The sequence below is a fragment of the Mya arenaria genome, chromosome 14 (assembly GCF_026914265.1).
Source record: "Mya arenaria isolate MELC-2E11 chromosome 14, ASM2691426v1".
NCBI classification, from domain to species: Eukaryota; Metazoa; Mollusca; class Bivalvia; order Myida; family Myidae; genus Mya; species Mya arenaria.
Genome location: NC_069135.1, coordinates 63,415,641 through 63,443,030, shown reverse-complemented (window position 1 = coordinate 63,443,030; position 27,390 = coordinate 63,415,641). Strand labels below are relative to the sequence as shown.

Sequence of the window (27,390 nt, the reverse complement as noted above, 5' to 3'; positions counted from 1 at the left end):
AAATAACTGTGGTCTCAGGCCTTCTAACAGTCAATCGCAAACAGATCGGTGGAACGCTACTTGGAGCCACTTCCCGTGCAGCACAATACCGGCCTATACCTTTGATTCGGCTTTTGATAATACCTTTGTAGTTACATACATATTGTATTTTCTCTCATTCCCTATTCATTTTACGTTAAAATACTTTCCGCAAAACCATAAATGCGCGAATTGCTTACACTGCAGCGCAGAAATTATTTATCATTACTCTTGTGTCAAATGATGCATTCTGTGCAATGGGAACGGGGTGGTTTATTTTCTTTAAGCACTCGATGACAGGCCAGTAAACACGTCCGTAGACTCAATCAGTGTTTGGTAATAAAACATTTGCTCTCTATGTATCGCGTTTCCGGTAAGCGAGGTGATGGATGTCAGAATTTGGCCACCTGCGAGTATGAAGCTGTTTCTGGTTTTATTTAGCAAGTGCACGGTTTCGACAAATACTCAGATTGCACGTTGAATTGGCGTAAGGTAATCGAGTTACATTCTTAGTCAGTAGGAAAACATAAATTTTATTCTAAATTATTGACAATGGCTCTATTGCTAACGCTCGCTCCGCCCATTTCTTATCATTATGATTTAACTGAAGGCCATCTAACTATAACATAGAAGAATGCTTAGTGATAAGATCGTCTTGTTATAAACCTGAAATGTAAAACCATATCCACAGTTTCTTACATTTCAAACAAAAACTTGCACCATTTTCTCGGAATAGTCCGTTAACTACTTCCTTTTATATAACGTTTTAGAGCAAAATAAGTTTAAGTCGAGGGACTGAACGTGATAGTGCGTGCATATCGGCGCGCGATAAAGCGAGTTAGCAGACGTGCGTATATGTGCATGCGTGCACGTGTTTGTGGGGATGACCCGGCAGTGTTTTCGAGCAACATCGAAATTTTGCATTGACCGAAAAAACAATGATTTTACAAAATTGTCATATTCATCAATTTATAAAATGGCAGAAAAATATTGGAAAGATTCCGTTATGTGATGAAACTACAATCAATAAAAACTTCAAAATGAATATGTTTTGTTTTCAGTTAGCACCAGAACATTAAAGTAATAAATAAACGTGCACAATTATCCAAAGACACACAGCATATCTTCCGGAAACTAAATTATTTACACATTTTTTTTAAGAATTGGTAATTTTATAGTTCTATAACGGTATTCTTTAAAGCAATTTTCATAATTTGATGATGAAAAATGGTATTAGATTGGCGCCAAATGTATCACTTGGTGTGAAAAGAAATTGTATTGTGTAGGATAGCGCCTTTTTGCAATAACAGAGGACAAATATTCAAGGAAAAAATGAGGACAAATTATCTCTCACTTCATTTAGGCCAATTTACAAAGAATTTGAAATATATATTATTTTGAACGTCAATTGAACATAGGTGATGCCTTTAATGCCGGACAATTGCCCGTTATGATACGCAGGACACACAACAACAAATCGAATTTAAAAGGACTTGTTCATGGTTTGTAGAATGGACTTTTTCGTTGTTGTTTTTTTAGACGAATTAGAGTTTGTCAAACCACCAAGAGTGTTAAAACTATGACAGTTGTACCTCTTCAACAAATGTTGATATAAGCTTAACAAATTGTCTTTGAATTCCACGATTTCAACACCCATTACAATCAGCTAAAGGCTGTTGCGAGATTGGTTGATTGATATTGCCACGCGAAGCTTTCGAGTGGCGGAATTGCCGATTTTCTAAAACTATTTGGGCTGTGCCAGCGGGGGATTTTCACATTAATAATGCTGCCAAATTAGACCAGATTGCTTTCCTTCAGTATAATGAAATCGGTCCTTTACATCATTTCGAGCCAAGCGAGTTCGAGCCAAGCGAGTTCTAGCCAACGGGATTCGACTGTACTTTAATTGTATTTTTTGCTGCAATTAGGTAACATAAAGTAAATTAATAATATGATAAGTCAGTTCATATGCATTACTTGGGAAATATGTTTTGGTCCTAAAACATGAGCCAGTCCCTTTAAAACCTTTTGTGACATTATTTACATCTAGTACACCAGTGTTTGTACAATTTATTCGAAATATAGGAGGAAACAAGTTGCATATATGTTGGTCAATGTCTGTTTAATTATTCAACTAATATAGGAGGAAACTATTTTAACTATGGTCAATATCTGTTTAAATAATTCAGTCCACTTTATGGAAACAATTCACACTTAGGTCAATGTATTATACATGTATAAGGACACGTACATGAATGTTTAATTTCAATATAAACATATTATAAACATCATATTTATTAAATACAAACGGCATGAACAAATGACACATCGTGTCGATTACTATATATTCTTATTAATTCAATTACACAAAAACAATGTTAAACATTCACACATTTTACATAAACTTCGTTTATATATGGTAAGAAGCCAACATGTAAGTATAATTCATACACAATCAGCTACTACCATTTCAACTTATAATACACATTCTCATACTCGTATATTCATTTCTAATACGCAACTTGTCACTTGTGCAAACATTTAGAATTCAACATAATTTAAACGTCTTGTTATCCGTTAAATACTTTCACAAGAACTGAATTGCGCGATATGTGCAATTTAGCATTGTTTAAGCGTGCTTTCAGTATGATACTGTGCATCAGAATCGTTCTTAAACATATCAATTACTTTACACCGGATATAGATATCACTCATATTAATTGATTAATTGGTAATTACCTAAACCAAGTTGAAAACTTTCACGAAATTCTCCAATTCAGGTTTGTTATCAAAACTGCAGGTGACAAACATCATTTTCTTTTTTGGACAGTAAGCCACACTGTATGGACGCTCTATCCGCTTCCCCTTCCCCAGCAGTTGGGTTATCTTGCCGGTGAGTGTGTCCAGTAACAGGATGTTGTTATTGTCCCTGTCACACACGAGCAGCTGGTTGTCCCCCACGACTGCCATACCACGTGGTAAATTAAGTATCGGGTCTTTGTAGGACTGGAGCACCTCTAGTGAGAAGCTCAGCTTGGTTATGGTGTGGGTGTCCCTGTCTGAGACATATATGACCGGAGGAGTCTGGTTCTTTCTGGTCACTGTCAGATACGACGGTGCCTGAAACAAAGGTTTTCCACTGGTGTCATTGTACACACGTTTCTTCACCTTTCCCTTCATGTCCATCAACACAACCTTGCCTGGGAGGCAGAAGGACACTATCAGGTTGTCATCACAGAAATCTATTCCACGACATTCTCCATCCACTTTAACAACATCCTGAAGCGTGACATTTTCCTGAGTAGAAACGAACTGTATCTTCTTCTCCCAATGCAGAGTGACGGCTGCCCTGTCCCCGGGCAGGAGACACAGGTCCCACGGATTACCTGGCAGTTTCACCTGAGACACCAGCTTGTTATTCGTGGTGTCAACCAGCTTTAATGAGTGATTGTAGCAATCAGACAGCAGTAGCCTGTCCCCTGGCAGGAGGGCCATACCGGCCAGGAAGCAGTCACTTGTGTCATTTAATGTCTTCACTGGGATGTCAGGCAGCTTGTTAAACAGGGACTGGCTTAGGTCTGCACGGCTCTGGTTTAAGGCTGGAATATCGAAATAAAACTGTTGATGAACAACAACTTGCACTCGAGTCTATTTTTGTCCGCTTCGCTTGTCTTCAACATTTAGCAAACTTAGATCTGTTCATAATAAACGCATCTATCAATAGATGTGTCTATGACCTTGACAGAAAGTGCATGTATGAAGCAACATAAGAAATAAACCATGGGCATGTTTACAAAGCTAATAATCAATTGTTTTTAATTGTTTTCAAATATGAACTAAGTAAATTGTTAAAACATAATTAATATGATAAACTACAAATGCCGCGTGTTGTGTTTTCATATAATATTATCTGAGTTTTGGTGATAAAAAAGTGTTGTTAACTTAAATGATATTAGAAAAATCATACTCAAAAGTGTGTTTTGATTAATCCTCCATTTTGAATACGAATATGTATATAAACACTAGGGATGGCAACGAGTAGTAAAATTGGTACTCGAGTACTCGGACGATCTTTCGATTGAGTACTCGGGTACTCGATTACTCGGAAAAAATGAATTCGTTTTTGGGAAAGACAAGATCGTGTAAACATGAATATTATTGGTCATTTTCATCGTTAGATAAGACTTTCATTATGTACTCTAACAGGCAATTAAATAAAAGGAAAACAAATGCTGTTTTATGCGTTTAATTTTGTCTTTTTTTATTTCACTTTAATGATTATATAATTATATAAGTATGTACTGCAAATTAGCTACAATATAGCTGGAAAGTTAAACCCGGATTTTATTCTAGCGTTTAGATAGTCGGGATTTATAATGAACATCAATCAGAATTACAATGAACGAAAATTAACACCATACATAAAAATAATGAACGAAATACTTTGTACTGTATTACTGCTGTTAACCTCATTAATATTCATAATTCTTGAATTAAACTATCAACCAATCAATTGTGATAATCATTGCAAAAATAGTTAAAATACGCCCATTAAGAAATCAATGCTCGTAACGTTAGCGTCCATTATTTGGTGAAAGGTCTCTAATTGGTAAAAAATAGAATTGTGTAGGTGAAAATACCGCTATCAAAACTTCGCTAAATGACATCAGTGCTAGGACCCTTTGTTGACAGTTTGCAACTCTCAACTAATTTATTAGGGTCAATTGTGTACACAGCGGGGATTGCAGGGACCGTAAATTGTCCTCTTGGCAACTACCCAGATCTGTTACTTCGTCTGTAAATCGTGTATTTCGTGATTTTTATAGATTTTTTATTTTTTCCAAGTACTCGAATATTGATTTGGTACTCGAGTACTTGGACATTCGATCGAGTACTCGGGTACTCGTTGCCATCCCTAATAGACACACTTTTGAATGAATTCAAAAGGTTGTTATAGTAAAATTAATACTTTGCAAAATCTTGGTGTCATAGTTTGTGAAACACCCAATAAGATGTAAAAAAAACCAAGTTCGTTTCCAGTTTCCCGCCCTTCTTATTTTTCCCCGTTATTTTTAATGATTATCACCTGCTTTGTCATAACACACAAGTAGTGATCACACTGACACTAAAATACTTTATGCCACTCTTATTTGGATATTAATCACAAACAAGTCCTAAAGTTATTTTTATGAAGAAACATCCAGCATAGGGGGCAGTATGAGCCAGGGAGTGTACAGTGTAACAATATGGGACAGTGTCAGTCAGTGAAGTACACGGTGTAACCATAGAGGGCAGTATCAGTCAGATAATGTATACAGTGTGACCATAGGAAGCAGTATCAGTCAGAGGAGTTACAGTGTAACCATAGGGGGCAGTATCAGTCAGAGAAGTCTACAGTGTGACAATAGGGTATAGTATCAGTCAGCGGAAGTATACAGTGTGACCATAGGGGCAGTATCAGTCAGAGGAAGTATACAGTGTGACCATAGGGGGCAGTATTAGTCAGAGAAGTTACAGTGTATTCATAGGGGGCAGTATCAGCCAGGAAGTGTACGGTGTAACCATAGGAGCAGTATCAGTCAGAGAAGTATACGGTGTAACCATAGGGGGCAGTATCAGCCAGAGAAGTATACGGTGTAACCATAGGAAGCAGTATCAGTCAGAGAAGTTACAGTGTAACCATAGGGGGCAGTATCATTCAGAGAAGTCTACAGTGTGACCATAGGGTGTAGTATCAGTCAGCGGAAGTATACAGTGTGACCATAGGGGCAGTATCAGTCAGAGGAAGTATACAGTGTGACCATAGGGGGCAGTATCAGTCAGAGAGGTTACAGTGTAACCATAGGGTGTAGTAGCAGTCAGAGGAAGTAAACAGTGTGACCATAGTGGCAGTATCAGTCAGAGGAAGTATACAGTGTGACCATATGGGGCAGTATCAGTCAGAGAAGTTACAGTGTAACCATAGGGGGCAGTATCAGTCAGAGAAGAATACAGTGTGACCATAGGGGCAGTATCAGTTGGAGGAAGTATACGGTGTGACTATAAGGGCAGTATCAGTCAGAGGAAGTATACGGTGTGACCATAGGATGTAGTATCACTCAGGGAAGTATTAAGTGTTACCAGAGGGGCAGTACCAGTCCGCAAGGAATACAGTGTAACCATATGGGGCAGTATCAGTCAGAGAAGAATACGGTGTGACCATAGGGGGCAGTATGACTCAGAGAAGTATAAAGTGTTAACACAGGGGCAGTATCAGTCCAAGAAGACTACGGTGTAACCATAGGCGGCATTATCGGTGAGAGAAAAATACGGGGTAACCATGGGGGTAAATATAAGTAAGGGAAGTATACGTTGTAACCACTTGGTAAAGTTTTTATCAGAGAACAATACGGTGTAACCACACAGATTTAGTATCAGTCAGAGAGGTATATGGTGTAACCAGAAGAGATAGTATCTAGACAGAGAAGAATACGGTGTAACCTCAGGGGAAACTATCACACACAGAAATATAAGGTGTAACATTAGCCAGAAAAATATATGGTTAAACCATTGGGGTCAGAATCAGTCAGATAATTAGTGTAAGTTATGCATAAGAAGCAGTTTCAGTCGGAAAAGTATACGATGTGACCATAGGGTGTAGTATCAGTCAGGGATGCAAACAGTTTAACCATAGAGGGAAGTACCCATCAGTCATAAAAAAGTATACTGTGTACGCAGAAACCGTAGGGGACATTGTCAGCCAAGGAAGTTTACGGTGTTAGATTTATGGAAGTATAAGCTATATGAATAAACATTGAAGTCCTAGGGGGCAGTATCAGTCAGAGACGAGTACTGTTTAAGCATAGGAGGCAGTATCAACAAGAGGAGAATACAGTGTAACCATTGGGGACACTGCAAGTCCAAACAGTAAACGGTGTTACAATAGGGAGCAGTATCAGTCAGAGAAGTATACAGTGTAACTGTACGGGGCGGTATCAACATTAGAAGTAAACGATGTAAACAAAGGGGGCAGTATCAGTAAAAGAGAAGTGTTCAGTGAAGTTTTAAGGCATTAATATATAATTAATTTATTACGGTCAATTGTATGCACAGTGGGGTTTAGAGGTACCGTGAATTGTCGTCTTGGAAACGCGTCAGATCGTATACTTTCGTCTGTAAATGGTGTATTTTGTGAGTTTAATAAAAAAAAATTCGAGTACTCGAGTAGTGATTTTTTACTCGGGTACTCTGTTGATTGGTCTAGTACTCGAGTACTCGGGTACTCGTTGTCATCCCTAATATATGTAAAAAAATATAATAAATCTGAAACACCTATAATATAATACAGCGACATTTTAATAATAGATAAAGATACATGAAATAATATCTGACCGATACTGCTACCTATGATGACAACACTGTACCATTAATAATTGTTTATACCTTCTTAAAATAGTCTAACAAAGTGAAATAAAGTGAATTGATGCAATGTTTTAAAACAACGCATTTTGAGGTCATACCAAGACATACGCTGTGTACTTTACACTGCAGATAAGTTATTCAATATTAAACATAACACATAGAACACTCACAGGCACAACACACATGAACACACACACACACACACAAACACACGCGTTCAAGCACCCGCTTCCGATTGTGGATTAACTTCTGTTTTAAAGGAAATTATACGAATCCCAAGTGACGTGGAGAATAGAGGGCAATAAAGTCACATGGCGTAAAATAAAAGATTTAAATAAAACATGAAACTTAAATGTGATATAACTGCTTTGCATTGCTTACCTGGCACCTGAGGTTTTTTCTGCTGGTCTGTCAAATCTGACGCCACCTGGTCTGTCAAATCTGACGCCACCTGGTCTGCCAAATCTGACGCCACCTGGTCTGCCAAATCTGACACCACCTGGTCCACTCGGCCAATTGCAGTGCATGAGGCCAGCAACTGTTCTGTTGTGGGGTCCCTACTGAACTTGAAGTATGACACACTATTTTTACCCCTGATGTCCTTTAGGGCTGATTGAAAACCGAGTAACTCCTTGATCGCTCTTGTTCCAGATATGAACAACTGGTTGTTGCTGACCTCCTCGGCTTGTAGCTCAGCCTTGAGCTTCTCAGTGGCAGCTTGTATGTCTTGGCAGTTTGATTTTAGTTCACCTAACATACTTTGTGATTTCCGTTTCTTCTGCTCAATATCTTTCAGTAACTCTTGTTCCCTCTTATCCAGGTGTTGGTTGATTTCATTCCTGAACTTTCGAAGCGCATTGATATTTGTAAAGCTCTCTTCATCAATATATTTCATGCTCGCTTGTATGTTGTCTGAAAGGTTGCCGATGTCATTGACCACCTGGACAAGTCCTGCCTTCAGACCGTTGTATTCTGGGCCCTCCTTGTACCGCTTTGCCACTTCAGATATCCTTTCAATAGTGCATAAGCTATGTACTTTCTCAGCCAAGCAGTCTCCACACAGAAGTGTCTCGTGATTGGGACAAAAGTATTTTATGAACTCTTCGGCATGGCGTTGACATGTTTCCGTAAAATGCTTATTCTCACTCTCTGGTTGGAGTGAAGAAGGCATGGTACTCTTGTCCTGAAGAGGGTGGCTTTTGGTAAACGTCATGTTCCTGTGTACTCGGGCACAGTGGGAACACAGGAACTCCTTGCAGACGGTACAGAAGGCATCAGGAGGGATGTCCTTGCCATCGTTCGCACATGTCTGGCAGAATGTGTGGTCAGACACCGATCCTATTCCCTCAAGTGCCTTTTTCCCTGAGACTGCATCCATCTTGAGTCTAAAATCATAATTTGATTGTCAAATATACACTCGGTTTACGAAGTTCTAAACGATTTACAGGAGCGAACCCAGGAGTTGATGTTCGAGGGGGAAAACAAAGGAACGTAATATTTTGACATGCGCGACTCCCTCAGAACCGTGACAGAAATTGTGACAGTTAAGGTAGGGGGGTACTCCCCACAGAAAGTTTGAAAGCCGCAATGGTGCATTTTTTTGCATATTTTATTACCTTCTTCTGCTAAGTTGAAATAAAAGAGAAAACATTGACAAATTAAGTGAGCATGCGCCCGGTGCTACCCTACCCATAATGTGCTGGTGATTTTTGCCGTCAACCTGGCACCACCCCCACAATTAATTTCTACAAATAACTATAGTTGAAATCTAGTGGAGAAAATGTGCGAACATCACACAAGAATGCACCATTTCAAATTGAAGGTAGCTAAAAGTTTGGTTTGAGACCTCCTGGAAACACTTACAAGAGCTCGACTACGCCGCTTTAACTTAGAAGTGAATACAATAACGATGTAATATGTGCCTGTCAAAAGCAATAAAACAATCAAATTAAAAAGTGAACAAGAATCGCGATGTGACAAAATCAGGTTTTTAATGATTGGCAGAAGAGATTCAGTTTCAACTGCTTTCTTCTATTTTTTTGTAACAGTGACCTTGATTCTAAGAAATTCTTGATTTTATTCAATTGAATGAAAGGTATAGAAGTTATTAATAGATACCCCAACCTGCCCTCAAACTTTAACCTAAGTTCCATAGTCAATCAGGGGCCATAATTTGAATAAAAGATAACATGGGCCGTATTCAATAAGCATCTTAGTTAATATTTTTAACTTAGTGAGAATTTCGTAACTTTTGACAAAGATTATTTTAAATACCCGCTACTTTTCATCAGATTTATTCATATGCATATATTGTTTAGACCATTTTCTTACTTATTTTCATATTTTTGTTGTACTAACATTGTTCGTTTTCTTAAAATTAAAATTAGAAAAAATGGCAATTTTTCACTTAGTTGAAAAATATTATTAAAATGCTTATTGAATACGGCCCATGGATTTATCTTACATCCTTATGTAATGGCTCTGAACAACTGTGTGTAGTATTAAGTCAATTGAATGAATGATATTGGACCTATAAATGAAAATCCCAACTTGGACTAAAACTTAAACCTGCCCTAAAACTTAGTCCATACAAAGGCCAGGATTCCTTGTAAGCTTTTTTGGTACGGCAAACTGTTGGCAACATGGAAACATAAAAATGTCGGAATAAATGAAAGTCTTTCTAAGTCCAGTGACATTGATACCGGGCCTATCGCTACCGGGATTTCTGAAGAGAGTATTATATATTACCCGGCACCGACTGTGACGTTAAACTCGGTACCAACATAATCTGGAATCATAAATTGTGCCATTTTCAAGTTACTCTAACATAAACTATTGGTGATATGAAGCCCCTTTATGACACGTGTCACACGTGTTGCCAATTAATGAATGTGTGAGCGCCAGTGTCGGGATGTTCATTCCATTTTTTAATTGAATCAAACAATAAAATGTTTATAGCAATATTTATTTTGCATATAAACCACTTTATAATAGAAAGTTCTGATTTCTTTTTAAATCTGAAGAAAATGTTTTAATAAAATATTATGCTACACCGAATTGTTTTTAACATTATGGCAGTTAGCACTGAAATAATGCTATTAATATTATAAAGAATGTTATATGATTAAAGTGTCTTTTTTATTCAGTACAAAATATGTTGCTTTGAGTATTTTGGAAATACTAAACGAGAAAGCGTTCTGTTACAATTATGTACAGTCATACGATTTACACAATATTTCATTTCTTGATGTATTCGTATATTTCTATAGGGAGAAATTTGTGCATCGAAAACAAGGCATGTTGTGAAGTAGTTTTCGGAACAGCATTTTTGAATGAGACCACAAATGACATAGGGTTTAAGGCAGCAATAAGAAACACCAATTAGCCCTTTGATTAGTCTTTTATGACACGTTCTTTCATGGGTCAGTATAACTGATTACTTCAGAGCCCGTAAACGTCAGATCATAATTGTGTATTTATTAATATTAAAACACTTACCAGTGTTAAAATATTTACTCGTATTTGTTTATAACTCTGATCAATTCATTTAGTTATGTATATTGTTTATACAATAATTTAATATATATAAGTCGGACAATGAGATTATCTAGTCTGAAAGTGTCAATTTTAATAGGCCATGTACCAATTAACAGATACACAGGAAAATGACCCCATGCTGTGAGACAAGTGCAATAAACAAGGGATGCACAGCGGGGAGTTATCATGCCGCATATACCTGAAGTTAAAATATTATAAGATGTATACATTCTCAACCGTTTCACTGTACTTATAATTTCCTCATGTTTGGAATGAACAGAACCTTTCTCAGATAGGCATTTTGTAGCTGTTATATTTGAAATCAGACCAGAACAGACTATTTATTTTGATCTAAGCATTACAAGCTCATTGCCATAATAACACATACACCAGCAAAGACATGTTTTAAGGCATGTAGATAACAGAATTGTATACGATTTTGCATACATATAAGACCTATTACACTTTAACTTTTAAAGATCAACACACACTGGGTGTTCATTAAAATGAATTACTTCTTTCCAAATGTATTCCCCAAACAGTGCTTTTTTACCTTCTTTGCTAGGGGCCGAAATTAGGCTACTTCACAATTAGGAAAAATGGCATATTTTCCCAATTTCCAGATATTTTTTCACAATTCCAAGGTATTTTTCCCAAATAGGAAGATCTTACTTCAAAAATTTACAATACTAATTTATTCTGTTTGAGCAAATTCTTTTTATCTTTTTAGTTAACATAAGAAGAATAATGTATGATTTAAACGTTATTTGAGAACCAATTAGTCCGTATATTGTTATCAATTCTTTAACTCGATTTAGAATCAAATCTATGAAGATTAAAACTAATCTCTCTCCCTCTCTTGTCATTGCGTCATGTTAAAAAAGCGAAGTCAAAGACATGATTTCTCCTCCAATAAGATCTACATGTGTATCAATTGGAAGTCCATACATTTTAGACCTTTCAAACATGACCCTGTGGAGTGTTTGTACACGTTTCATATTAAAAAGGTATTAAATTTTATGAAAACAAGAGCGGTCACAGACAGCTTATCCCCCGTCTCATGGGGACATTTTTTTGTAACGAAAGCCAATCAATGGTAAGGGTAGTTTCTCAGGAACATAAGATATGCGTGAAATTAAAAAAGGGCAATAACTCTTTCAAAAATGGTCAAATTGCAAAAGCCTGACAAAATGCGCTGCTTCACTATATAGTCATAAATGTAAGAGGAGTTGCGAAGAAACCAATTTTAAATGTAAAATAAAGAAAGGGCAATAACTTTTTCAAAAATGGTCGAATTGCAAAAAACTGACAATATGCGCTGTGGGACTATAGTCATCAATCTGTGAAACTTTGGTAGAAATTGCATGGAAATTGTAAGAGAAGTTGTGAAGAAACCAATTTTAATTGTAAAAAAGGGCAATAACTTTTTCAAAAACGGCCGAATCGCAAAAAACCGACACTATGCGGCGCTGCGTCACTATATAGTTATCAATCTGTGAAAGTTTGGTAGAAATCACATGAAAAATGTAAGAGGATTTGCGAAGAAACCAGTTTTAAATGTAAAATAAGCAAAGGGCAATAACTCTTTCAAAAATGGTCAAATCGAAAAAGCCAGACAATATGCACTGCTTCACTGTATGATCATCAATCTGTGAAAGTTTGGTAGAAATCGCACGAAAAACGTTAGAGCAGTTGCGCAGAAACCAATCTTAAATGTGAAATAAGCAAAGGGCAAGAACTCTTTCAAAAATGGTCGAATCGGGAAAATGGTCAAACCAGGAAAGTCCGACAATATGCACTGCTTCACTTTATGATCATCAATCTGTGAAAGTTTGGTAGAAATTGCATAAAACGTAAGAGGAGTTGCAAAGAAACCAATTTTAAATGTAAAATAAGCAAAGGGCAATAACTCTTTCAAAATGGTCAAATCAGGCAAGACCGACAATATGCGCTGCTTCACTTTATGATCATCAATCTGTGAAAGTTTGGTTAAAATCGCATGAAAAACGTAGGAGGAGTTGCGAAGAAACCAATTTAAAATGTAAAATAAGCAAAGGGCAATAACTCTTTCAAAAATGGTCGAATCGGGAAAACCCTTCCTATGTGCTGTTTCACTTTATGATCATCAATCTGTGAAAGTTTGGTAGAAATGAATGTGGGACGGACGGCCGCACACACGAACGCACACACGCACGAACGCACACACGCACGCACACACACACGGAATCGCGCCTACCATTACTATATCCCCTCGCCCTTTCAAGGCGGGGGATAAAAATCAGCTTGAAGAAGACTCACATGTATGATATGAGCCTTTTTTTAACACGAGTTCCAAGTTTCATATGGATACCTTGATCCGTGTTTAAAAGGTGTCTTCAATCCTCATATGTTGAATTTCCCATTTTGAGACGTTAACGCATTTAAATATCCCAATTTGCAGAATTTCACGCGTTTAAAATTCACAAAATGAAAAGGCTAGGCCTCTTCACAATTTTTGGTGAAAAAACCCTGCCAAATATCACACTAGAATTAAAAAACAATTACTTTTGAAATAAAATATATTGTATTTAAGATTTACAGCTTGATAAAAGTGTGTAATTTTAAGGTGACTGTCAACCTACTAATACATGTTAATTATACTATTTTTCGTTCTTGAAATCAAACTCTCTTTCCTGTTTTTTTTTTTTTAAGATATTCAAAGTCATAGTTGATTATTGTGGACATTGATACCGGGCCTATCGATAACGGGATTTCTTTAGAGAATATTATATTTACCAGTATCGACTGTGACGAAACACGCGAATCGACATAATCAGGTATCATAAACTGAGATACCGGTTTTTCCCAATATCGATACCGGGTACCGAGTTTAATCACCACCCGAAATAATACTATGTTATACTTACTTTTGTTGATTGTTAAATAAAGTCCTTTCCGATAGTTACTCGAATATCTTAAGAACACAACTCATTACTTTCAGATGTGGTTGTATGATTTAAATAGTTGCAGTTTGGATAGTCAACGAATTTCAGGCGTCTTCAAAAACGAAAGTAGTAACTTCCTTGATAAGAAATAAGGGAGGTTATCATGGTTGATGCTAAAACCCGGTATCCGGTACCCAGCTTATGTTGATACCGGTCTGCGTGATCAATAAGATTAGATGATAAATCCCGGTATATCATGATCCTCTATCTATTGCCGATTGAAGTAATGATTATTCGATAACAAAATCTGGTTTTAAAGGCATATATGTTAAAGTTTTAGCACCTCTGTTAATCCTTATGAATCCTATGTACATTTAAGTGTATATTCCCCTTATGCTTGTTCTATAGAAAATTATATTATTTAGAAGACATAATTAGCCTACCAAATAAGACCGACCCCTGCGCAACTTTTTGCAGACGGGACTTAATACAGTAGGAAGGAGGTTCTTCCAATCGCAAGGCATGCAGAAAGTGATGCCAGAAGCTGATCCTTAAGCCTGGGGTGCCTTCTTTCCGGGTATCCGAATATCCCGCGACAATTACAATTACAAATCTACATTTGCATACGCTTTACCATCTTAAGTAGGACAAGATATGGATCTCACTCATGACTTTTATCCGTCCGACCCGCTTTCGTCTCCCGTCCAAAACTTTGTCATTCGCTTAAGACAAGTATGCGATTTTAATTAAACTTTCAATTAGTGACCCCCGTAAGACAACACTTGAGTTCTTTTACTTCAAGGTGAAGGGCAATATCAATCGCATTGCTGGGTCAAGGCCTCTGCGCGAGTTTTGTTCTTTGATCTTTATCAATTTCTGAATTAAGAGCTTATCAGTAGATCTCAGTATAGCATATCGGCGGAATTGAAATCCCTCTTATGTTGAAAATTTGAGGTTGATCATGTGTCAAATAAAATTTAATAGCTTTCTTATTATCTTCAAACTGATAATTAAATTATGAATTTGATATCAAATATTTGTCTTAGTCAAGTATATGTACTATCATACTGTGTAAAGGTGGCGTGAGTATTTATCACTTCTGTGGTAGCTCTTGTTTATTTATATCATAATATAGACTTAATTTTATTTGAATGTCAATAAGATCATTCAATCAGAACCACTAGCGGATCCGGATTGCCCGTTGAATCAGTTTACGCAAACCCGCCCTCTACCATGTCGAATACGGGTCGACGCAAACTTAAAAAGAAACAGTTTGCTTAAACTTAAGTACAAGTCCCATGTTTGGAGACTATTTCTGGCCCCTTTTGGGCTGTTTGTCCTCATTTTGGACTCGTAATGGGCCTTCGCGAATGTCAAATCCTGGTCCGCCCCTTAGGAAACTTACCTTAGATTACGCTTCTATGGTATGGTCACACGAATATCTTAAGTGAACAAAATCAATACTGTGAATATATTCTGATTAAAATATTTGCTATCATTAATAGGAGACAACATATTTCAGCGTTTTGTTTTCTAAAGTATGTATGTACAATCATATTCTTAGATAAGATCGACGTGTGCAACTGGTTTGAACCTCCAGTTAACTCGTGTTCCAGTAAACTCGTGTTTACTGAGTGTTCCAATACGATATTCTTTCATCATTTATTGATGCATTAGTCGTCTATTAGTAGTGTTTTTATGACTGTGTGTTTCTGCCCTTACCTTATTCCCCTTTTATTGTTTATATTCGAAACTTTGACCACGGGGCTTGGCTCTGTATAATTCATTGTATTGTATCATTTCTGTTCTGTTCATGTTATTGTGTTTTTAACTCGCGTGTGAAAAAGTTCCGAATCGGAGTTTAATCATATTAAGGGTTTATGTAAAACTCCAATTCTGTGATAAAATTATAGCATCTTGTGCACAAACCATCAAGTGTTTTATTTGTTAAATGCATTTGGTAAAAGCCCTTGAATATTTCAAACAGCAATGCGGATACTTTTATTATTGTTTACATGGGGATTACAACAGAAGTTCTATTTATCATTGTTCTCATTCAGTTGTGTGCTCGTTACCGCCCGAGTTGCACGGGTACTCCCTGATCGCGCTCATGGTTGATTGGTGTAGCACGTGCCCTCGAGAAAACATGGTGTGATGCGTTCATTATTTTATAGAAAGTTTTTTAAGGAATGATATGCTTAATGGAAAACACTGAAATAGTTTAGAAAGACAGAGTCAGCTAATGTATTGTTTTGCAATAACATTTGTTAAAACATGTTAGAGTCCTAAACATTTAACGTGTTTTGTGCGTGTTTTGCTGATCCAGATGTACAGTAATTGCTGAAAGGTTGACAAATTGCTTCTACATGTATCCTAGATTTTACATATTTGATTCAGAGCAAATTGTTACATATATGCAACTCTTTTATTGGCCATATTTAAATGATGCAGAGCAAATTATTATGGCTGTTTGTGCAACTTGTTTATTGGTTTGGGTCAAGCAATTTTTGAATGATGCATTGCAACTTAATATGACTGTATGTGAAACTTGTTTATTGATTCGAGTCAGGCCAAAGTGATTCAATGTTTAGCATCATTGGATGGGAAGGACATTTACTTTAAGAGTGAGTTGAGCAACATATATCGAAATCAAAATTAAGCAAACAATTATGCTGGAGGTTGATAACTAGCATAACAATAATCTTGGTAAAAACTATTTTACACTGGGAGTCTCAGGTCTTCGAAACGTTCGAAATCTTAATCAGTCCCGGCTGAATTAAAAACCACTACACCGATTTCAAATTTTAATTTACAGACCACTTTTTAGTCATTTTCTGCTACTGAATTCGGTCCGTCAAAGTCATAATCGGTCCAGACCGGCAAAAGATCGGGTTTTAGAAAGCCTGCTTGGAGATTTGCTTATTTAAATGTATAAACTTGCATATGTGTATGATGACTTTCATTGCTAAAATCTGCTATCTTGTCAAAACATATATTTTACACTGGGAGAGGCTAACTTGTTTAACTGTAAGAACCTGCAAATGTATATGATGACTTTAAGTGAAGTCTGCTATCGGGGTCATTTTGTTGTTAAGATATAAGATCTGATTTTTTTGCCACTGTTTTGTTTTGTTTCTGCACCTTGATTTTAAAAATGGAATACTAAACATTGAATCTGTTTCGCATGGTCATATTTGATGTCTTGTATTTTTATTCTATGAAACAGATATGCAGGGCCCACCCAGTTTCTCGAAAAATCTTATAGTCCCTTTTAACAGGAATTAATTTGAATTGCACACTATGTTTTGTAAAATCGAATTATATCCTCATTATCTTTAAGCCGATCACAATATTTCTTATATTAATTTTGTTTATTTTAAGTTTATGATGAATTATTTGGTTAAATGAAATAAGATACTAAGGCTGATCAGGCTAAAGATTTTTCAAGTAATTGGGGGCCAGTTCTATACATTAAACAGTATCACAGCTGTGATGTTACAAAAATATAATTTTGATATTCGTGATTTGAACAAATGTATATAAGAAAAATATTCAATTAAAATCAACACTTTATAATTGACTCATTTATATTTTTAAAGGGTCATACATCGAACAAAATAATTTGTATGAAATGTAAGCTAAACGCTTGTAACATGATAAAACGTCATCACAAGCTCAAAGAAAAGCTCAGAAATACAGAATTCTCTAGTTTGGCAAAATATGTTAGTAACGCTATTGAACATTTAGTTACCGTATTATTTTTGTTTTTATCTGTTAATGATTCCTTTTGAAAAAAACAACAACAGTATACATGTTATATGATTTATATGTATAATAATGGTTTGCATTTATTTGTTACTGATGCGGTATTTATATAACATCTTAAGTCATTTTCCATACTCAAGTAGTTTTCTTAACTCAAATCATTTTCTTAACTCAAGTCGTTTTCTTAACTCAAGACATTTTCATAACTCAAGTCATTTTCTTTACTCAAGTCGTTTTCTTAACTCTATTCATTTTCATTACTCAAGTCATTTCTTTAGCTCAAGTCATTTTCTTAACTCAAGCCGTTTTCTTAACTCAAGTCATTTTCTTAACTCAAGTCGTTTTCTTAACTCAAGTCATTTTCTTAACTCAAGTCGTTTTCTTAACTCAATTCATTTTCTTAACTGAAGTCATTTTTTTTTTAACTCAAGTCATTTTCTTAACTCAAGACATTTTCTTAACTCAAGTCATTTTCTTAACTCAAGTCATTTTCTTAACTCAAGTCGTTTTCTTAACTCAAGTCATTTTCTTAACTCAAATCGTTTTCTTAACTCAAGTCGTTTTCTTAGCTCAATTCATTTTCTTAACCCAAGTCGTTTTCTTAACTCAAGTCATTTTCTTAACCCAAGTCATTTTCTTAAACTCAAGTCGTTTTCTTAACTCAAGTCATTTTCTTAACTCAAGTCATTTTCTTAACTCAAGTCGTTTTCTTAACTCAAGTCGTTTTCTTAACTCAATTCATTTTCTTAACTGAAGTCATTTTTTTAACTGAAGTGATTTTCTTAACTCAAGACATTTTCTTAACTCAAGTCATTTTCTTAACTCAAATCGTTTTCTTAACTCAAGTCATTTTCTTAACTCAAGTCGTTTTCTTAACTCAAGTCGTTTTCTTAACTCAATTCATTTTCTTAACTCAAGTCATTTTTTTAACTCAAGTCATTTTCTTAACTCAAGACATTTTCTTAACTCAAGTATGAAATTCTGGATCTAAGTGTTCTCAAGTTATTAAGCGGAAACGAATTGTGAAGTCCGGACTGCCTGACTTTCCTGACAGGGCTTAATTAATAATAATAATAATAATAATAATAATAATGATAATAATAATAATAATAATAATAATAATAATAATAATAATAATAATAATAATAATAATTATAATAATAAGTTGTTTACCGTTCATTGTGTTTGAAAATAGTTCTGTCAAACATAACTTCATGGATGAACAAATCGGCAAGCAACATTTCTGAGAAGGCCAAATTAGGTTATGTTGTATACGTATACACTATTGATACAAATCATTTTAGTATTTATTTTTTTGTTTACAAACCACTTACTGGATTTATCTGGTTCCTGCAATGGCATGAAATCTCCCTTGGTCCAGATCATTTTCCTGGCGTTGCCCTGACGATCACGGATCATATATGCCTGCCCTTCCTCAAACTGCCCTCCGCCCTCCAACACTACATTGTTCTTGTCTATCCTGAAGGAGAGGGGGCTGGTCAATGTCTGGTTCAGGTTGGTCAATATAAATGATATCTGCCCTAGCCCATTTATGGTTCCCCTGTCATACAGAACAAACATAACTATTAAACTAGACACGCGCAATGTGACGAAAATCAGGTTTTAAATTTGTCCACAACGTCACGCCCACTGCTGAATAGAACCGATGAAACCTACATGTGAAAGGTTGTTAAATTAAAACTGTGCTTTTTTTTATTAACATAGAACTCGTATTGATTAAACGACTCGTAAGCTAATCTAGGTTAACATTTGTGATTAGTTATTTTAAAATACCCAAATGCATGGCCATGTTGAAGTCAGAACAAGTCTTATTACAATGAATTTTGATCAATGATAATTAATTGTGACCTTGACTTTTGACATACTCACATGGCTCTTCCGCATGACTCACCAGGTTTTCATGGTAAACAGTTTAGGGATGTAATTGACTTGGCAGCTGAAGGACTGAAACCATTTCAGGGATGAGTTTTGCTTTAGGCCTCTAATGGGGTGAAGCGCCTGCCCAGATGCAAAACTGGCCTATTAGAGTAACTTTTGGGGGTCTCTCGGTTTCAAAGTTAAAGCAAACTGGGGTTTCAGTACCAACAACAAATAAAGTTGCAACCAGAAGCAACAAGTTAACTTTTTTAATCAGTTATCTTTCATTTCATTCGACGGGAGGAGGGCATTGGATCCATTGGCATCCCTACAGTTGTGTCAAGTCATTTTAAAAATCCCCCTTTCATAGCCTATTTATTGCAAAGTGAACAGCCTAGACAAGAACTGTTGACACATACAATCCCTATAGCCTAGCCAACTGCCCAAATACCCCAATCCTGGTTAACAAGCACCACCTACGGTTGATTAAATTAACGCTGTCACAGAAGTGTCAAATACTTCCATATGCCACCTGCACAAAGGAATGGCAAACTTGCGGTTGTACACTGCATTCCACTTATCATGTTTCACCAAGGTATGCTGTTACATAAAAATCCATTGAGTAATTTTGAAGTTCTGCTCCGCACAAGAAAAAAATAACAAAGGGCATCACTCTTACCTGAACTAGAGTTATGGTTCTTGTACACTGCATTTCTTCTCATTGTGCTCTAATAGTGTATATAGTTCAATTAAATTCCATCCGCTAGTTTTCAAGTTAAACTGGAAAAGTGACAAAATGTAATAACTTTGTGATTAGAGTTATGGTTCTTGTTTTCTGCACTACCTCTCATTGCGCGGTACCATTGTATAAAGTTGAATTAAACTCTCCCCATTAGTTTTCAAGTTATGCTCCGGCAAAAAGTAAATAAGGGCAATAACTCTGTGAATAGCTGTAATAGAGTAATGTTTCTTGAAAAATGCACTTCCTGTCATTGTGCTATAACATTGTATGAAGGTTAATTAGGTTCCTTTAAATACTTTTCAAGTTATGCTCCAAACAAGGAAAAGTAACAAAGGGTAATAATTATGTGATTATCTGAAATAGAGTTATGGTTCTTGTGCACTGCACTTTTTCTCATTGTGCTTGAACATTGTAAGAAAATTACATCCAGAAGTTTTCAAGTTATGCTCCTGACAAGAAAAAGTAACAAAGGGCAATAAGCTGAAATAGAGTAAAGGTCTTGTACAATGCACTTCCTCTCATGTTCTACAATTGTATTTAGTTTTATTTAATTTCATTTACGTGTAGTAGTTTTGAGGGTATGCTCCGGACATGGAAAATTGCTACGGACCAACAGACAAACCAACCGACCGATCACACGGTGACTCCAATATACTTCCTCAAACTTCATTTGTCGGTGGTATAAAACAGCCATACTTATTTATGTAGGTTATCTTAAATAAGTAATGCATAAATGAATTAATGGTTAACATATGGCTTTAAATGCCTATGGTGTAATACTGTAAACCTAATAATAATTGTTTTGTACATTTCTAAACCTTATAACATCAAAGCATGTTTAATATTAAATTTCTACACAAAAACAAGAGCTGTCACAGTGATGTCTATCATAGTAATGAAGAATAAACCCAAAATAGAGATTGCTTTTTCAAAAAGCCAGTGTCTCCTCCATTTGTGAATGTAGCTTAGAAATAATCAATGATGGACATGAAATTTGAACTATCGGACAGGACAGCAACCAACAGCGACCTTGAAGATAAGCTAATACCTAAAAAGGGGTCATGATCAACTCGCATACTAAGTATGAAGTCCCTGGACCCAAAGGAACTTCAGTTAGTGAGCAAAAACATTTTTTCACCTAAAGGTCACCTTGATCTTTGACCTACTAATCTCAAAATCTATACGAGTCACCTATTGGCAATGGCCAACCTGAAATTCCTGGGATTTTCAGGTATTTAGCAGAAACTTAGTGTGACATATAGACTGATGAATGATCCGACAGACTGACGGGCAGGAAAAAAACAATACGTTAATGGGGTACACATAATAATCACATTCTTTAGGTACATATTTAGGTACACGAGTTCAATAAACTTTTTTCTGCATGCCGTTAAAACGCTTACAGGTTAACCATTATGGAATGATTTTTCCATTGCCGGGCTTTTTATCATGCAGGGAGGGATTTTAGAATAACACGGTACATGCTTTGGGTACATAAAGATGACGTATCACGTGCATGACACACATACACGTCATCTATTTATAAAGAACACATGTGCTGAGTAATTGTAAAATCCCTCCCTCCATGACAAAGTAACAGCCTGAACGCGGAAGATCAAGACTCAAAGCGAAAGCGAAAATTATATGTAACGGTTAGATATATTTATATATATAAATAGAGGTCATAACGACATACACAAGAAATTGAGTTAAGGTCTTACTGTTCGGTCAGGGCATTGTTTTGGCTGCTGAGATGCTGATAGATACTGCGGTTGTTCTGCCCTGCAATGTAAAACTGGCTTTTGTTTCTCAGGCTATGGCCTGCTGACTTAAAGCTCTTCTCTAATGCTACAAAATAACAAGAAGGTCAAGATGACCCTATATTGCTAACCTGAGTAATAATTAAAGGGCAATAAATTTCAGGTGACTACAGCGATCTGGCCAGTTTTTGACTGGTCCAAGGTATAATGCCTATATACATTCTGACTAAATGTGGTGATAATTAAACAAATGCTTGTAAAGTTATTTAACGGACAAGATCAATTTTAGGTAATTTCGTTAATTAAAGCCCCTGGCAACCATGTTTCTTTATGAATGAACATGGGGTGAAAGAATTTGACAGAGGGTAACCTTAGGAACATTTCTGTGACATTTTAATGTTTCCACATACATATAGTGAAAAGTAGCCCCGCCTCTCGCAGCCATGTCTTTTTATGAATTAACATAAGGTGAAGGAATTGGTCAACTAAGGAACATTTCTGTGGAATTATTTTGAAATCGGGTCAGTATATTCTGAGGGGAACATTTTCAAATTTTCCATACAAAAAATGTTGCACATGGACGAACGGACGACGGACAATCACAGTGGCTGACCACATAAGCTGAGCACTAGCTCAGGTGAGCTAAAAACCTAAGACCCCCGGGGCGGGACAAGCTTTGACGCCTGGGTCAACTTTTAATAAGGAACCTCTACATGATGCTGGGCCATGGGGTTTCCGGCAAAAAAATTCAAAGGGAGATTTTGCCTGTTAAATGTACTGACTCTTCAAACCGGAGTTGTCTCGCTTACTTAAACTGCATCTTGCTACATATCATACTAGAATAAAGTCATATAGTGAAAACTAGCCCCGTCACCTGTCGGCAGAGTTTTAAATGAACCAACATGACTTGAAGGAATTTGATAAAGGGCCACCTTAGGAACATTTCAGAGAAAGTATTTTGAAATCCGGCCAGTAGATTCTGAGGGGAAGGATTTTTTTCCCCATGTAGACGTATGCATGTATAGTGAAAGTAGCTCCGCCCTGTTGCGGCCATGTTTTTTCACGAATCAACATGGGGTGAATGAGTTTGAAATAGGAAATCTGAAATCAAACCAACAGTTTCTGAGAAAAATATTTTCATAGTTTTTCCTTTTGGTTGTCATGGCAAACAGAGTTCTGCAGGAATCAACTTTTATTCAAGGAATCCGGAAGAGGACCACCCAAGGAACATGCCTGGAAGTTTTGTTGATATTGTCCCAGTGGTTTACGAGGAGAAACTATTTGAAGGAAAATATTGATACCAGATAGACGGCTGACGACGGACAATCACCCTATCACAATAGCTCACGCTGAGCACAAACGCTGAGCACAAGTGCTCATGTGAGATAGAAATGCCGCTATGAAGCTGAAGATGCATTATTAGAATACAACATGGCAAAAATGTTTCATATTTCTGGTATCATATCAAAACTCGTATCATAATGCTGATTAATATGTCATAACAAATTCGATGCCCATGTTGCAGGTAAAAATGTATCCTCCTGATTGCAGGGTCACGGTAAATGTCACTGGCACTTCATGACCTGAAAATCAATAGGGGTCACGTACTCGTCACGCAAAACCTCTATGACAAGTTTGAGAACCATTGCTGCAGGCATTGTCAAGTTAGCACTACGACAACCTTTTCACGTTCACGATCATCGTGACCTTGACCTTTGAACCTGATGACCCCCGAATCAACAGGGGTCCTCTCCTTGTCCGGCCCTACCTGAATATTAAGTTTAAAAAAAAACATAGGTCTAAGCATTGTCTAGTCATCACTCTAACAAGTTTATCACATTCAAAGTCAGTCACCTTGACCTGATGATCGCAAAAATCTGCTCGTTTCAAGAGAAAAAATAAAAAAGTTGTCAAAACGTTCAATCAGTGAGAGTGCAGCTTTAAAAACTGTTGTTACTGATTTCAGGTAGATAAGTTGTTTAACACCTCTTCCTCAAGCAATGATCATCATACTTATAATCTGCACTTGAGATAAAGTTCTAGATGGTGTTTAAATGAGTTAAAGGGCAGTTAAACAATTGTTCTTCTTTATATTGCATATAAGACAAAAATATTTTTCGCTCTTCGCTCGCTTATGAAAAATTGGTTGTGGCAAAAATTCGGAGAACAAACATAACTTGTTGCAGTCCAATAAACATGTATACCGGTAAGTAAAAGACAAAACAAAACAACTAACATTATTTCCTATTAGCCTTTTCTCTTTCAAGCTCTTATGGTCATCATTATTTTACTTTTTATGTAAAATAGGTTAAAAGAATGATATGTTACCAAAAATGGACTGTCAGAGATATGCATCGTTTTTGCGTTTATACATGCATGATGGTTTAAGAAGAAAGGGCTGTTTTTAAACAGGAATTGGTGTAAAATAATTAATATATATATATTTTGTTAAATTTAATTTTCTGAAATGTAAAAGCGGTATATCCATCTAACGATAAATTTATTTGGCGTGGCCTTATCACTGTCAATATTTTTTAGCCGCTTTATGTTTATAAATACTTTTGAAAATACATTTGCATTAGACAAAAGTATTAAATTTTCTATATTGTTATTAGATGAAGAGTATAATTGAAACAAACTAATTATACTATATATTAAATAAGGAAGTTTCAAGTTAGTCACCTTTCTGTGATGTAACTAGTCTACGTTTGTGTTGTTGCTGCTTCATCTCCTGCTGTCGATGTTGCTGCCATAATGCCGAAGTTGATTTACCCTCTTCCAACCTTCCTATTGCGTTTTTAAAAGCTAGCAACTGCTCAGTTGCAGGGTCCCTGTGAAACTTGCACCGGGGAACTTTCCTCTTCCTGTCGACATCTTCCATGGCAGTCTGGAGACCTGCCAGCTCTTTCATAGTTCGCTTTCCTACTACAAACAGATGCATGTTGTTGGCTTCATGTGCTGGTAGCTCAGACTTTAGTTTTTCAGAGTCTGATTTTATGTTTGTGCATTTCGACTTCAGGTCACTTAGCAACATCTTGGATGTTTGTTTCTTCTGATCAATTTCTGCCAAGAGCTCGTTTTCCCTCTTATCCAGGTACTTGTTAATTTCAGTCCTGAATTTGCGAAGCTCATTGATATTGGTAAGGCTTTCCTCTTCAACTGATTTCATACCCGTTTTTATGTCGTGTGAAAGCTTGCTAATGTCAGTGACCATCTGCACAAGACCAGTCTTTATACCGATGTATTCTACATCATATTTGTATCGTTTTGCTGCTTGAGAAATCTTTTCTACTTTACAAGAACGATGCACTTGCTTCTCAGCCAAACAATCTCCACACAGAAGGTCCTCATGATTGGGACAGAAGTATTTTATGAACTCTCTAGCATGGAGTTTACATGTTTCTGTGTACTTCTCATCTTCGCTCTCTGCAACGTGGTTTGGGGAAGGCATATTGCTATTTTCCTGCAGGACGTGAGTTTTGGTTATCTTTTGGTTCCGGTGTACTCGGGCACAGTTAGAACACAGGAACTCCTTGCAGACGGGACAGAAGGCCTCGGGAAGGAATTTATTGCCATCTCCTGCGCATGGCTGGCAGTAGGTGGGGTCAGGAGCCGATCCTGATTCCATGGGTGCCTTTCTGCCTGGAACTGCATCCATCCTTCAGAATGTCTTTAATATTTTAAGATATTTTCAGGTTACAATATGAAACAGACAGTTTTAACGAAGGGTGTTCCTTGTTCTATGTTTTGACAATATTTTTAAATCTAAAGTACTACACATGCTGAAACGAAAATACGTATTTTTTTAGCACAAAATACAAGAAAGGGTTAAATTCAGTCTTTAATGAGGGTCAGTCTCGTTTCGGCTCTAACCTTCCTTAACTGCTTTCCTTGGCCTAAAAACATCAGGAATTTGAGAATGAATTTTAATGGCGTCTGTCTTTGTACTACAAGTGTAGTCAAATCTTCTATCAGAATTATCAGTGTGTGTATACCACGTGATAAATTACGTCATATATGCTACGACAGAAGGCAATATTTTGCTTAAAATGAAAACTTAAATCAAAGATATCTTAAAGTACACCATTTTGAATGAAACAAAGGGCAGTCTATGCCGTTTAAAGAGCACGGCCTTCGTTTTATTACCAGAGTTGGATAAGGTGATTAGTTTCATCAAACACTTCGACAAACCTGTTTCCAAAATAATGTTTGGACAGTGCTCCGTCTGAGACGGCCATATTGCGAAAAGGTTTGTCGAAGTGTTTTAAGAAACTACACACTCAATCAATCTCTGGTAAAATACCAAAGGCGGGGCTCTGTAAGCGGCGTAGACTGCGCTATGTTTCCTTTAAAATGGTTTAGAAATAGGAAAGTTATCTTTGTTTAAAGTCTTTATTCGTGGCAAAATATTGCCTTCCGACGTAGCATTTATGACGCAATTTATCACATGGTATACATGTGCACTGATTATAGTCACACAATTTGTTGGCAAAAACAAAAACAAAACCGTCAAAATATAGATTTGTGCACATAAGAAAAAACATCAATTTGAATGCAATATTATGTTTAACTCGTTTGTCTTTTATGATCAAATAAAAAAGGCATTTGATTTGTGTATGAAGATAAAAAAAATAAAAGCCTTTATAAATGGGATTTTCAATCCATAGCTACATGGCCACAAATTCCGCACAAAAGCCAAAATATTGCATTGCATGCTGGGATGTTTTCAGCTTATCGCATGACCGTAAAATTCAACAAACGTGCACCATGTTTCAAGGGTATTTTGGTACACTAAAGGAGTAAAGTTAGTAATATTATATAGCTGATAGCAGTCTTCATATTAACTGGGTTGCCCAAAGCCCGAGACAAGCAAATACTGTTTCGGACAAGTAAATATTCCCAGGTGGTTGCCCGAACGGGCAAGTGCATTTTTCCGGAATGTAAATCTCTCAGTTTTCTTAATTTCTTCAGCAACAATTCATAAATCCTGAATGAACGTTCTAAATATTAGCTTTCGTATATTTACGCATGAATTGGTGAAGTCACAGCATTCCAGGTGCTCAGCATTTGTAGTATTCAATTAATAAGCGTCTAAGCGTCTGCCCGACGCTTATTTATTAAATAATAAATTTATAAGCGTCTAAGCCTCTGCCCGAAACTTGGACGCTTATTAATTAAATTCTTCTCTCGTTTGTGTTTTTATTTTCAATTTGCAGTTATCCTTTAGGGAATAAATGATCACTACAATTTGATTTTTGTTGGGTTTTTAAAAACATATTTTGAGCAAGTTAAACTGTTTTTGGGCAAGTGGTTTTCTTCAATTACATGCCCAAAAGGTTAAGTACTGAATTTTTTTTAGGCAGAC

General features: G+C 36.3%; 2 protein-coding genes across 3 annotated transcripts; both read right to left on the bottom strand.

Annotated features, from left to right (window-relative positions):
- Nucleotides 1-2,136: 2,136 nt before the first annotated feature.
- LOC128217945 (uncharacterized) lies at nt 2,137-19,026 on the bottom strand. 2 transcript variants are annotated; one of them, XM_052925416.1, is made up of 3 exons: nt 18,980-19,026; nt 7,801-8,804; nt 2,137-3,617 (listed from the first exon to the last, which is right to left on the bottom strand). In XM_052925416.1, exons 2-3 carry the CDS (start codon nt 8,795-8,797, stop codon nt 2,758-2,760), a joined length of 1,857 nt encoding a protein of 618 aa, XP_052781376.1. In that variant the 5' UTR covers nt 8,798-8,804; nt 18,980-19,026; the 3' UTR covers nt 2,137-2,757. The 2 variants fall into 2 exon arrangements, with proteins under 2 accessions (XP_052781376.1, XP_052781375.1); XM_052925415.1 differs by lacking the exon at nt 18,980-19,026 and adding an exon at nt 13,863-14,004.
- Nucleotides 10,164-25,683, bottom strand: LOC128216380 (protein wech-like). The gene is made up of 4 exons (XM_052922940.1): nt 24,708-25,683; nt 21,987-22,047; nt 18,980-19,206; nt 10,164-10,207 (listed from the first exon to the last, which is right to left on the bottom strand). Exons 1-4 carry the CDS (start codon nt 25,681-25,683, stop codon nt 10,164-10,166), a joined length of 1,308 nt encoding a protein of 435 aa, XP_052778900.1.
- Nucleotides 25,684-27,390: the final 1,707 nt, after the last annotated feature.

Coding starts and splice junctions, on each gene's coding strand:
- LOC128217945 (XM_052925416.1), bottom strand. CDS start 8,797: ATGGATGCAGTCTCAGGGAAAAAGGCACTTGAGGGAATAGGATCGGTG. Junction 3,618..7,800: donor GAAAAAACCTCAGGTGCCAG/GTAAGCAATGCA, acceptor TCGATATTCCAG/CCTTAAACCAGAGCCGTGCA.
- LOC128216380 (XM_052922940.1), bottom strand. CDS start 25,683: ATGGATGCAGTTCCAGGCAGAAAGGCACCCATGGAATCAGGATCGGCT. Junction 19,207..21,986: donor AACAATGCCCTGACCGAACA/GTAAGACCTTAA, acceptor TCTGTATGACAG/GGGAACCATAAATGGGCTAG. Junction 10,208..18,979: donor GCAGGAACCAGATAAATCCA/GTAAGTGGTTTG, acceptor TTATGATTCCAG/ATTATGTTGGTACCGAGTTT.